Source organism: Rhipicephalus microplus, chromosome 3, assembly GCF_043290135.1.
Source record: "Rhipicephalus microplus isolate Deutch F79 chromosome 3, USDA_Rmic, whole genome shotgun sequence".
Classification (NCBI taxonomy): Eukaryota; Metazoa; Arthropoda; class Arachnida; order Ixodida; family Ixodidae; genus Rhipicephalus; species Rhipicephalus microplus.
Window position 1 is genome coordinate 119,726,094 of NC_134702.1, and position 13,881 is coordinate 119,739,974.

The 13,881-nt window shown below is 44.2% G+C and overlaps 1 protein-coding gene and 1 long non-coding RNA gene across 2 annotated transcripts in view; one reads left to right on the forward strand and one right to left on the reverse strand.

Moving 5' to 3' along the window:
- LOC142803314 (neprilysin-1-like) overlaps nt 1–13,881 on the forward strand; it is a 49,063-nt gene that overhangs the window by 11,960 nt on the left and 23,222 nt on the right. Inside the window, exons 2-3 of the mRNA XM_075888440.1 lie at nt 6,945–7,177; nt 8,885–9,031. Coding sequence (XP_075744555.1) covers nt 6,945–7,177; nt 8,885–9,031 — 380 coding nt within the window. The remainder of the gene's footprint in view (nt 1–6,944; nt 7,178–8,884; nt 9,032–13,881) is intronic.
- On the reverse strand, nt 9,472–11,151 carry LOC142803898 (uncharacterized). Its single transcript, XR_012894355.1, has 3 exons — nt 11,088–11,151; nt 10,972–11,021; nt 9,472–10,915 (listed from the first exon to the last, which is right to left on the reverse strand). It is a non-coding gene; the product is annotated as an uncharacterized LOC142803898 (long non-coding RNA).

Consider the following 13,881-nt stretch of genomic DNA (forward strand, 5'->3'; position numbering starts at 1 on the left):
TGTTAAACATTGTCCGATGTCAACAGTAGGTCCATGCGGTGGTGTAGATATTGTTGCGTCTCCTTGCATAGCAAGACAGTCATAACGGTTGTCGAGATCCCACAGGCGTGCCACAGCAGCACCTTTACGAATGTGTCGGCATTCTTTCGTGAAGTTTGTCAGTAGCATTTTTGCATGCGCACCGACTAAGGTGACGATACTACGAGCGAAGGCGACGCCTTGACGGAAAAGAAACACGATTGAACGCTCGGCTAGTGTTTCTTTCTAATAATGCGCACCGCAGCTGCCTTAAACATGACTCAATTATCGCTGCGGTATAGAGACGTCCTCGTCAACCACACGTAAGACCTTGCTTCCTTGTTGTCCGTCGAGATTGGTGTCTCTACCACCTGAAAATGTTATTACGCTTTCTCATAAGTTGACAACGGCACCGTACTTTCTTTAGAAGTCTATTCCAACTATTAGAGATTCGCTGCACTTTGGTAGAATCCTGAGTGCGGCAACAAAAGCCATGTTAGCGATGGCAAGTTTTTCAGTGCATTTGCCTATAGGGCTCATCAGCCGGTCTCCAGTATCCCAATATAAGGGTCCGTTCATTTCATCCTGACTTTCTTCAGTTTGTTTGCCAGTAGTTCAATCATAATAGAAAAGTCATGGCAAGTGTCAACCAAGGCCGTCACTTTTTGCAAATCAACCGTCACAGGGAGGTCGGCTGTCACAATGTTCTTCGAATAATTTTCAAATGTGAGAAAATTCTTAGCAAACTTCAGCGACATTGAGCGTATTCACTGTTTGGCCGCTTACGTTTGGGCGTTCCTCGTGGTTATCTCCTTGACTTGTCGGGAATTGAAATTAGCATGTGATGGTAAGATGATTTGACAAACACGACGCACTGGTCAAGCCATGAATAATGTCAACTTCCCGTCGCAGCCGTCATAAAACACTTCCCGCCAGCCAGTAGCACAAAACCACGAGTGGGTATGGGCCGCCGGTATGCGGGTATGTGCCACAGGAGATTGACACTTAGTATCTACCCAGGAATGACGAGAACACGCATGGGTGATTTTAACGTTTGAGTGTTAAGAAATACCCAACATCGGAAGTGTCGACATGACGATTGCAAAGAATAAATTCTATGGTCCTAGCCAGAATCAAATGCAAGCATACTTCGTGGCAATGAAACGTGCTACCTCAGCCAGGTCTCGGAACTAATTTTCAAATAGATGCTAATCTTCCTAAACGTCAATTGGCCTTCCAATTTTATAAATATTACATATATACTCCTTTGATACAGCCATCACGTTCGGGTTAACGTCAATTGTGGTTAGTTGCAATGCACTGTGGTTGATTTATGCAGAGATGTACAAGGCCAGCATCCGCACGAGCAGCAGCACTTCATATCAGCTTCTGGTGTTGCTAATACGCATGTTCCAGTTACCATCGTTGCGCAAGTGCAAACAACTGGTTATATAAACACCTGCAACTCTACAACATATGTATGTGCGCGTAACATTTGTACATATATTTCGCCTCATTTCATGATGTGTCACTCAATAAAAAGAAATTGCAACATGGTAGCCTTCCCTCCACTTCCTTCGCATCACGTAACACCAAAGTTGCTTTATGTGAAGCTAGCGAAACGGCCTAGACGGCGCTATGAGCGTAGCAGGTAGAGATGTTTTATATTACACGCATATCATGATGATCATGTTCATTGTATCGTTTACATTTGCCATCTATTCACATCACGTTATACCAAATTTGGTATACCTGAAGCTAGCGAAACAACCGAGTTCACATCATGACCTTGGTACATAGTCATGTTCTTACATGGTACGCATGTGATGATTATATAGTTTGCACCAGTCATATATCTTCGCCATCAATTCACCTCACGTAACGCCAGATTTGGTATATGTGAACCTAGCGAAACGACCGCGAGCGCCCAATGAGCGTAAGGTGTCGTCATGACTTACATGACTTGAATGTCGTGATTTCCACGTTAGGGCCTGTCAGTTGTGTTTGACATCCAGTCTCGCCATGCTAGTTTTGAAATAAGGCATAAACGCTCAACTACCTCCGAAAAAACATGTTTCACCTTCGTGCGATAACCATTCTGATACGGGGGTATCACACACTTTTTTATGTTGGCATCATCGTCAGAAAACGGGGACTTGTGACGATATTGTCTAACAACAAGTCTATGCAAGTGCCGATTCAGAAATTATGAGACCTACGCCACCGTCAATATACCTCATTTATTAACAAAAAAACACTTCCTAGAAGCATTTCTCAGCACAACAGTAAAGTGTCTACGCATCACACTTTGTTGCATAAACCTGTCATCGATCATAGAATACACGTAATTTTGCCGAGAACATTCACTAGTGTGCCGTCATTTTCTTCATGCAGTCGCTCTCCTACCAGATTTGAATAGCGTATTCAGAAGTGCGGTACTGTAAACGCTTGCTTCTAGGCTCACTGCCTGTAGTCATGCGTGCTAACTGCATGTAATTTTTCAGTCGAGAGCGCCCGGGCCGCATTATCTGGGTTTGGGCACATCATTGCATGAACACCTATCAAAGCTTCGCTACCACGCATTTATTTACATCGACCAGTGCGCCCGTATTCACCTCAAGTTCTCCCGCTATGATAGCCTTACCATTGGATTGAATAAGGTAAAATAAACATCCACGCATCATTATGAAGTAGGTAATGACTAGTGGATAAAGCAAGGCTTTAGGGTTCACAATGTATAAGTTGAAGTGACCGTATGTAGTATGAAGCACAAACAGGTAGACGGACGTATGGTTGAACAGATGAAAGGACGCACCGACAGAAGGACAGACGGACGGATGGATAGATCCGCAGAGGGATGCATCAACGAATGGACAGCGACTGACGGCGCATGAACTCACGGACGAGCAGACATGTGGCGCATGTGATCATGAGTTGCACGAATGGACAAACAGATGTACGGCGCAGGCGATCATGCATTGGACTGTCATATACATGATTAATGTAGGCATAAAGTGGGTTGCTTGCACAAATGTTTTCTACTGTATTGTGCTGGTGTTCAGTCTCGGTTTCGGTTTTATGAAATGTGTCGGAAGTGGACAACAACACCACGTCGCCTCTAATAGTATTCTGAAGTTCTTATGAGAACATTGAATAGTGTGTTCTCTCCTGCCTTTTAAATTTTACCTTAGCACAGCCCTGCGACAACCACACTCATTGAGGCTTCTAGTTACTCGTCCAACTGTGTCCTTTTATAAAAATGACAACCATACCTTAAGTGTGGCCGGCCATTTTCTAGATCCGGAGAAGTAGTTTATGCTTCGCCACCAGCGCATTCCTCTCTCTGTTTTTGCTTTTCTTCTCCTTCTCCCACTACAGTTATAGGTGTGGCACTGAGTGATTTGCGTTGCAATACTCGCAATGCCTTCAGCCTATAGGTGGCGTGCCGCCACATTGAAGATGGCTGCGGAAGGATGATCAACCCGTGAACTCGCATAAGAAAATATAGGATGCACAGACGTACTCTCCGCGCTGCTTTCACCGGACGACCTTTTGATCTACCAATGATTGTATATCGAACCAAAGTACTTTCGCAAGCGATAGGAGCTGCTGAACGTTTGCTACCTCATTTCTTGCTGGATTGCAAAAGGTGGTGATGTCAGCTAATCAATTGTGTATCAACGATGCCTTGCCTAATCCTGTGCATGATACAGCAAACTGCATGAACTATGAAATTCGCGTATAAACTGAACAGCACAGACCATTGCCGAGGCTGTCTGGTGAATTTGCCGCAGTGGTAGGCCACTAGCGAGTAGCACGCCGTCGCGGCTGCACAGGACCGAATGTTTATGTAGCGATGGTTTGGAAATTTAGTTCACCGTCGTGAATAGTTGCGCTGTAAGTATCACGCAGCTGCTTCTTCAACGAAACACCAGCATTTACCTTTTCAATAAGTATTGCTTGTGTCACGGCCATGATCAGTTAGTTCCTAACATTGTGCTATTCCCTGCACTCAGATGTTGCAGGTTTCATCAGCACGACCAAGACACGAATATAGAAAGACTACATTCGTATGCTTTTCACAACGTCCAAAATGAGTGACGACGATCACTCATCGTCGTCGTCACTCTCAGCGCGTTGACAACCATCTACGTCCATTAACAAATCTTTGACGCCAAGACTGTTTCTTTGGGCATCACTGCTGAAAGTAATCTGGGGAATTCTCTCCGCCAAACGACTTCGACGGCATCAACAACGCGTCATTTACCACGGAACACACCCACACGGCGTCATTCGCCACATTAATCTGAGGATGCGGAGATCATTTCGCTTCGATACCCGGCAACCTTCCTTCCTCCGTGCCCGACAAAAAAGAAATCGCTTTCAGTGTGCTGCGATCTATCAACGAACGTAAAAATTAAGCAGCACAACCTAGGCCAAGGCTTAGAAACGCAAATCGCGGGCCTGTGCTACTTTCCCCGTACAATGAATATTAAGGTAGACATGCACTACAAAAGCACTCACAAATGCTATACGCATGTAAAACAAGGCCAGTATGAACTGGAATGGTCAGACGATAACATTTACCTATCCAAAGAGGTGGCATAGAAACTCGCTAAGCTGATATGTGTACTCTATGGGCTGCAATCTTAAGTGCGAGTTGCCACGTATTTTCACAAAAACTTCGCGTTTTGCAGGAACGAATCAGATTTATCATGTCACGGGCGATCTGTATGTTCAGTAATGCACAAACGTGCAAAGTGGTTTGGGTTCATTTCTTTCGAACACGATAACACTCCGGCTAGCACCGCCGAACAAGGGAGCATTGGGAACGTCTGCCTACTGATCCCCTTTCAGAGGACGCTCCTGAATTGTGGCGCGACAGTCTATGAACAATGCGAATATAACCGGCGACCGTCCAAACAACGCATTTCATCAAAAGAAAACACAGGTCATAGGATTCATAGGATGCATAGGAGTCATAGGATTCATAGGATTCAGGAGTACTTTATTCATAGGATGCCGCGCTTTGAGTGTCGATCATAGATCGACACTCAAAGCGCGGCATCCTATGAATAAAGTACTCCTGAATTCTTTTTTCTCCGTAATGAATTTCGGCTTTTTTAAAATTCGAAGCATTTCTTAGAGAACTTTGGTGACTTTGAGTGCATCTATCTATCTATCTATCTATCTATCTATCTATCTATCTATCTATCTTATCTATCTATCTATCTATTTATCTATCTATCTATCTAGCCCCTACGCCTGACCATTTTGATAACGGTAGCCATACCAAACCTTGTAAGGTATCACATGACTGTAATACGAGGAGAAGTGACTGGTCATCATATAAAAATCATGACAATTCAAGTATTGCATGAGTGTAATGATTTACATTTCATAGTATTGCTGCCCTTGTGGTGGTTTCGTTCACCTGACATATTGTAAAACTGGTATGGTGTGTCGTAACTGCATGGCGAACACAATCAAGAAACCGTAACGTGGAAATATAGACAAGCATGTATGCAACTAATGAGTCATGACTACACGTCACGCTCATGGTGCGCTTGCGGTCGTTTCACTAGCACGTCCAACGAATTTCGTATTACGCGGTGTTAGTGAATGACGAAAGTATGCAACTGGTGCAAAAATGATAATCACGAGATTCTTGTCATCCAGGAGCAAGAATACGTGCCACGCTCATGATACACTCGCTAGCTTCACAAATACCAAATTTGATATTACCTGATGCCAACAGACAACGAAGGTAAATGACACGTCAAAACATGATGATCATGACAGGCATGTGATGGAAAAGATCACTACACGGTATGTCCTGAATGTGCTCGTGTTCGTTTCGCTAGCTTCACATGCACTAAATTTGGCGTTACGTGGCGTGAATGGATTACGAAGGTATATGACTAGTGCAAACATAATAGTCATGACATGCGTGCCATGCAAGAACATGACTACATGCCGCGCTCACGATGAGTTCACGGCCGTTTCGTAGGCTTCACATATACCAAATTTATGTAGTACGTGACGTGAATAAACGACGAAGGTAAAATGCGCTTTCAAGCATGATAGTCATGACCTTCGTGTCATGTAGAACATGACTACAGTTTACGCTCATAGCGCGCTCTTGGCAGTTTTGCTGGCTTTATATATACAAAATTTGGTATCACGTGACGTTATTCAACGACGAAAGTGAATGACAAGTCCAAACGTGAAAAGCATGATATCCGTGATATGTAAAACTTGACACTCTACGCTAGTAGCTCGCTTGCTGCCAGGCCGTTTCGCTCACTTAACATATACCAAATATGGTTTCATGGAACGTGAATAGACGACAAAGGTAAATGACACGTCGAAACATGATAGTGATAACATTGGCGTTATGTAGAACATGATTACATGCTATTCTCATGGCGGTCTCGCGGCTGTGTTACTAGCTCTACATATACCGAATTTGGTATCACGTGGCGTGGATATACGGATGCAAATGACATGTTCAAACATGATAAATATTATATGAAGGTCATGTACGGCATAATTTACGTCTCCCTCGTAACGATGTGCTGATTCTATGCTAAAGTGACATATCAGCCTTCCTCATTCGTGCTTCGCATATCATCGATTACCACTGTACGTTGGATCTGCCAATTTTTTCGCTCAAGTACCCGTGTCATACGCTTCGTGCCAGAATTACCACAACTTGAATTGCGAGCTCTGTTTGAGTGTCTGGTGTATCCTAACCTTATTAGTAATCTTTTGAGGCAGTGGCTACTCAATGAATGTCTCACGATTTTTTTTGAGCAGTACGAAACTATATTCGAGGCAATGATGGTCTACAGAGTGTAAATTTTGTATTTACTATTTCTGTGAGTTTGCCTGGTATCAATTTGTATTTCTGTTTTATTCGACAGGACCACTTCCTGATGTATCTCACTACCGTCTTTTTACATCATGGATCAAAGCCTTATCAATTTCTACTCATCAAAAATGGGCTGACCAGACAACGCACATCTATGATGAAAGGAACTCGACCGCCTTTTACTTTCCTGACATGAATGCAATGGTGATACCAACCGCTACTATTCAACGCCCTTTTTATTATCATGATGCTCCGGAAGCCCTCAATTATGGCACCTTCGGATCGGTAAGTGTTCTGGTAATATATCACAAGGTTCTTCAGAAGCGTTACCTAAATGATAACGAAAACAGAACTGTTAAATAACCTAGGATACTCGGAATATGAAGTTCTTTCGACTAAAGAGTGTTCCACGCTGTCCCTTTGCCAGCTATATTTTGTGCAATCGTTGCGGTATCTCCTTAATACAGCTGCATAAACTGAAAGATGTATAAATAACCTGATTCTTAGATACTGTTCAGGTGCTATGAGTCACAATTCAATATTTATTAGGGTTTTATAGAGCAGTTTTTCAAGCGAACCTTGTTATGACCGACCGATTGCGGTAGCAGCGTCGTAGGCGAAAGCACGGGGGAGGCTAGAGTGCAGATATGCCACCATAAAAGCTTCGCTGGTCATACGCGCACTTGCATGCGCCGTTTTCCAATAACTCGAATCATGACCTAGAAGCGGCTAGGGTGCTCGGCTGCTCACCTGAAGGTCCGGAGTTCATTTCGGGCTGTATATCGATGGAGGCGAAAGGGCAGAAGCACGTGTACTGTGCGATGTGAATAGACGTTAAAGAACAGCAGATGGTTAAAATTTTAGAGCCCTCCCCTACGGCGCTTCTTATAATCATTTCCAGGTTTGGGACCGTAAACCCCACGTAATATTAGTAATAACTGACGATACCTCAATTTTAGCATTATAAGGTATCAACTGTTTCTCATTGAAGTAACAGCGTAAATAACTGGGCAATTTGGTTCAACATTATGGTTCAAAACAGAGCGCAAAATGTTGATACACAAGAAGGAGAAGACTTGAAAAGTGCTGAACTAGTAATTGATGTCGTCTAAACACAAAGAGCGGAAATGACTGTATTTGAGTAAGATGGAAAACTGAGCGAATCGTTGAGACTTTAGCTAACACCCTGATGAAAACAATAATGTACTTTTATAAGCAGACTAATTTCGTTCGACATCACAATCATTAAATTGTCTAATGTCGGTCTAATGCGCTTTTTAATGCGTACCTAATGCGAGTCTTGTAGTAATTGGCCATCGCTAGTCTATAGAATCGTGACGTTAGAGTTTCTGATGACCTTTGTCTAGCGTAAGTCTATAGAGGCCCGACATGTGAGTTTCTGATGACCAATGCCTAGCGTTAGTCTATAGAGTCCTGACGTATGAGTTTCCGATGGCCGTTGTCTAGTGAAGTGCAATCAAGTGCATGCGTTAAGTTGACATCGAACGTCATATTGTAGATATAGGCCCGATGTCAGTTACAGCACATTTACTGCACGCAGATCAATAAATTACTTCATTATTAATATGAAAGCATGCACACATTACAGTATTCTAAAGCAAATACCAGCAGACCATTTGGACCGATGAACAGATTAAGAATTTTTACATGTTAGCATCTTGCAAGGCCAGTAAATAATGCTGGAAGTATATAATGCCTACATTTGGAAACAGGCATTACATTTCATGTGCCTTGTCGCAAAGGAGCACAGATAATGTCGACTAAAGATGTGGGTTTTCGGAATGCCAACATGCGCATTCACACCCTCCTCAGATTGATGTAGCACATAAAATAATAGACAAGACTTGGTAGCATCCTTGAAAATCAGAGGCTGTTTAACCAATGTGCTTGGTTTATTCTATGCATGGTAACGTTGCGTTTGAAATTCTGGTACACTCACTTTGACCATCGACAAAACTTCTACGCTTGCAGACGGCGGGCCATGAATTCATGCATGCATTTGACGTCAATGGCTTAAAGATAGACGACAGGAAAAGAGCCCGTGCATGGCCATCACGGTCGTACATTCGTGAATATACGAAGAGGACACTCTGTCTACGGGCCTCCCATCGAGATGCCGTAAGTATACGCACCTTCAAAATATTTTTAGCATCGGTGGCTACAGAAACTGAAGCTCAATTTACGCCCCCTGACAATGGCACGGAGATCGGGCCATTAGCGCTACGTGCGAAGGTATTTTCTCTCAGGGTACGCAATATTGAAAAGGTGAAAATTACTGATGGAGAGTTGGTTACGATCATAAAGAGCTCTCCCGGGAAGCCCCGGCAAGATTGCAGCGCGAATTCATTGAACATCGCTTCGCGTATTAGTGCAGCGTGTGTGATACTAAACGGTTCACACTAAATTTTCCAACTCTTTCGGCATGCGTCAATCACTGCAGCATGTGTGTGCGGTGATTCCGACTACACCGACCGACCGACCGACCGACCGACCGCTGTCGCGCTTGTCATTGGCGATGTAGTCGGAAAATGCAAAGCATTGACCAAGTAATCAGGATGTTAGGTTCAAAAACTGTTTATTGATCAAGCTGATGCCTGCCGACGTATGTTTCTTCCATGACAAACGTATCAAACAGGAGCACCAGGGCCTTCGGGTGAATTTTCTTCTCGCATTTTTTCACTGGAGGACACGCCCGCCAGTTGTAGCGCCACATGCGGTGGTTGCAGGCGTCATCATCTGGAAACACCTAGTTGTTTGCGAGCACAATGACGGGTGTCCTGTAGATGCCTGCACTCGGAGGGGAGATGCCTGCACTCTGAGGGGTGTACTGGAGTTTCTGCCTGCACTCGGCGGGGACACGAATTCCATGCAATTTTGGGGGGGACCGCCTTCTCAACCAGGCTGTACAAGTTGTTTACAAAGGCCGATACTTCCTCGTGGACGGCGTGAAACTGAAAGTTTAAAAGTGCCATCATGGCATCAAACGACGCGGGTACATCCAAGTAATAGGTAGCGAGGTCGCCCTGTGGGGCGTCAAAGAGTGGCTGCGTGTTCTTGAACATTTCAATGAAGTCGAGGGTGGACTACCAACACATCTCATCATTAAACACTTGGATGGCTCGTTGAAGGCGCTTGTCGTTCAGGCGAATAAACCGAAAGACCGGGTCCGCCAGCCACTTGGGGGTGCGCACAATGTTGCTCCACGGCGATGCGGGGTTTTTGCGTAGCCAGTCGTAGATGGATTCTTCCGACCCTCCATTTGCACGTTTTCGGCACTTTGTACCCTTTCTAGCGCATACTTTGTCAGCGTCTCCACCGCTCGTCTGACCTCCATGGGCGTACTCACATGCAACTGAATGCGGAAGTTTCGGGTGCAGTATTTCCCAAAACTCGGCCAGGCTCGTGTCCAAGACCTTGGAATTGTCCCAAAATTTGATTTCTAATGTCGCGACTCCAATCGCTTCCTCCCACTTTAAGGTATTCCAATAGTCGGGGCTGACTATTGAGATACTGGACGAGATTGTAGAGGTCCCATGTGCTGGCGTTTGTAGACCAAATTGACGAGCGATTTGGTCGTCTGACGAAGCCAGCGAAAATAACACATCGGCATGTGCCGTTGCTCCAGCTGCAGTCGTGTAGGACGTGGACGTGTGGTAGAGTGGTTCCTCCTGTGTGGAGTGCGACGGCTGCGATTCCGTACTGGGTGGGTCCTTGTTCGAATCCTCTGACAATGTCATTACAAATTGTCTGAGCTCCTCCGTCGTCTCGAGCGGGAAACACATCGTGCACAAGCTTTCTTCGTTTTAGAACTGAGTGTAACTGCAATGCCCAGCGTGGAGGCGATTGCAAACTTTTTCCATCTCCTCTAGACCCTGGTTCGGGCACGTTTGAATTTGGTACTTCTTCCACGCCTCGATCAGGTTCCGCAAGTGTCGCCATGGTTTCATTATTGTCATAGGCACAGTTCTCGTGGCTCGAACCAATAAACTCTGTAGTTTGTCCCTGCGAATATAGACGGCGTCACCAAAAAGCACTTCCAATTGGTTATGTAGCAATACCTAGTCTTCTTGTTCATCATGCTGATGTTTACGTGGTTCGGCCATGGTCTCTATTCAAAGAGCAAAAAAGCAACAATTCAGAGTATAGTGTAATTAAGTAAAAAAAGGGGTCTTACCGAAGGCGTACGTCTTTAGTGTCCACTTGAGGTCCTCCCGAGTGGACAGCCGGTTGGCGACTGCGATTTTTGAGCTACTAGATCCCCTTTATATACCTCTCGTGGTGGCCTTGGAAACCACCGCGCTTGCAGGAAAGTCTTGCGCAACTACTAGTTAATATGCAATGCCCTTGCGAGACGATTATGCAAAGCAGCAAGGCGTTGGTTTAATTAATATTCCGCGGGTCCTTGCAGCCCTATGCAAAGCAGGTGCTCAGTACATATTTTTTCTTGTATGTCGTCGTCGTTGTAGCTCCACTCAGAGAAAGTATATATATATATATATATATATATATATATATATATATATATATATATATATATATATATATATATATATATATATATATATATATATATGTGTGTGTGTGTGTGTGTGTGCGTGTGTGTGTGTATATCATCATCATCATCATCAGCCTTACTACGTCCACTGCAGGACACAGGCCTCTCCCATGTTCCGCTAGTTAACCTGGTCCTGTGCTTGCTGCTGCCAATTTATACCCGCAAACTCCTTAATCTCCTCTGCCCACCTAACCTTCTGTCTCCCCCTAACCCGCTTCCCTTCTCTGGGAATAAAGTCAGTTACCCTTAATGACCAGCGGTTATCCTGTCTACGCGCTACATGCCCTGCCCATGTCCATTTCTTCTTCTTGATTTCAGCTATGATATCCTTAACCCCCGTTTGTTCCCTAATCTACTCTGCTCTCTTCTTGTCTCTTAAGGTTACACCTACCATTTTTCTTTCCATTGCTCGCTGCGTCGTCCTCAGTTTAATCTGAACCCTCTTTGTAAGTCTCCAGGTTTCTGCTCCGTAGCTAAGTACCGGCAAGATACAGCTGTTATATACCTTCCTCTCGAGGGATAGTGGCAATCTACCCGTCATCATTTGAGAGTGCTTGCCGAATGTGCTCCACCCCATTCTTATTCTTTAGTTACTTCAATCTTGTGGTTCGGCTCTGCGGTTATTACCTGCCCTAAGTAGGCATTGTCTTTTACAACTTCAATTGCACTATTACCTATCTTGAAGCGCTGCTCCTTGCCGAGGTTGTTGTACATTACTTTCGTTTTCTGCAGATTAATTTTAAGACCCACCTTTCTGCTCTCCTTGTCTAACTCCGTAATCATGAGTTGCAATTCGTCCCCCGAGTTACTCAGCAATGCAATGTCATCGGCGAAGCGCAGGTTACTAAGGTATTCTCCATTGACTCTTATCCCTAACTGTTCCCATTCTAGGCTTCTGAAAACCTCCTGTAAGCACGCGGTAAATAGCATTGGGGAAATTGTGTCCCCCTGCCTTCCACCCTTCTTGATTGGTATTCTGTTGCTTTCTTTATGAAGCACTATGGTAGCAGTTGATCCCCTGTAGATTTCTTCCAGAATGTTTATATATACTTCATCTACGCCCTGATTCCGCAGTGTTTGCATGACGGCTCTTATTTCTACTGAATCAAACGCCTTCTCGTAAGCTATGAAGGCTATGTATAGTGGTTGGTTATACTCTGAGCATTTCTCTATTACCTGATTGATAGTATGAATGTGTTCAATTGTTGAGTAGGCTGTTCGAAATCCTGCTTGTTCCTTTGGTTGATTGAATTCTAATGTTTTCTTTACTCTGTTAGCAACTACCTTTGTAAATAGCTTGTATACTACAGAGAGCAAGCTGATCGGCCTGTAATTCTTCAAGTCCTTGTCATCTCCTTTCTTATGTATTAGGATGATGTTAGCGTTCTTCCAAGACTCTGGTACTCTTCCCGTCAGGAGACACCTCGTAAACAGGGTGGCTAGTTTTTCTAACACAATCTGTCCTCGATCTTTCAGCAGATCTGATGTTACCTGATCCTCACCAGCAGCTTTGCCCCTTTGCATGCTCTCCAAAGCTTTTCTGACTTCTTATATCATTACTGGTGGGGTGTAATCTGGGTTACTGCTAGTTCTTATAGTATTAAGGTCGTGGTTGTCTCGGCTACTGTACAGATCTCTGTAAAACTCCTCCGCTATTTTAACTATCCTATCCATATTGGTAGTTATTTTGCCTTCTTTGTCTCTTAGTGCATACATTCGACTTTTGCCTATCCCAAGTTTCCTCTTTAATGCTTTGACACTTCCCCCGTTTTTCAGAGCGTGTTCGATTCTCTCCATGTTATACCTTCTTACATCGCATACCTTACGCCTATTAATCAACTTCGAAAGCTCTGCCAGTTCTATTTTGTCTGTTGTACTTGACACTTTCATGATTTGACGCTTCTTAATTAGGTTCTTCGTTTCCTGGGAAAGCTTGCCAGTGTCCTGTCTAACTACCCTGCCTCCAACTTCCACTGCACACTCCGCAGTGATACTCGTCAGATTATCATTCATTGTATCGACGCTAAGGTTGGTTTCCTCACTAAGAGCCGTGTACCTGTTCTGCAGTGACACTCTGAATTCCTGTACTTTCCCTCTCAGTGCTAGCTGATTGATTGGCTTCTTGCGTATCAGTTTCTGTCGTTCCTTCTTCAAGTCTAGGTGAATTCGAGACCTTACCATTCTATGGTCACTGCATAATACCTTGCCAATCACTTCCACATCCTGCACGATTCCAGGGTGTGCACTCATTATAAAGTCTATTTCGTTCTTATTTTCGCCATTAGGGCTCCTCCATGTCCACTTGCGGTTTTCTCGTTTTCGGTAGAAGGTATTCAAAATCTGTAAATTATTGCGTGCTGCGAATTCTACTAGTAGCTCTCCTCTGGCGTTTCTAGTACCGATGCCATAATCT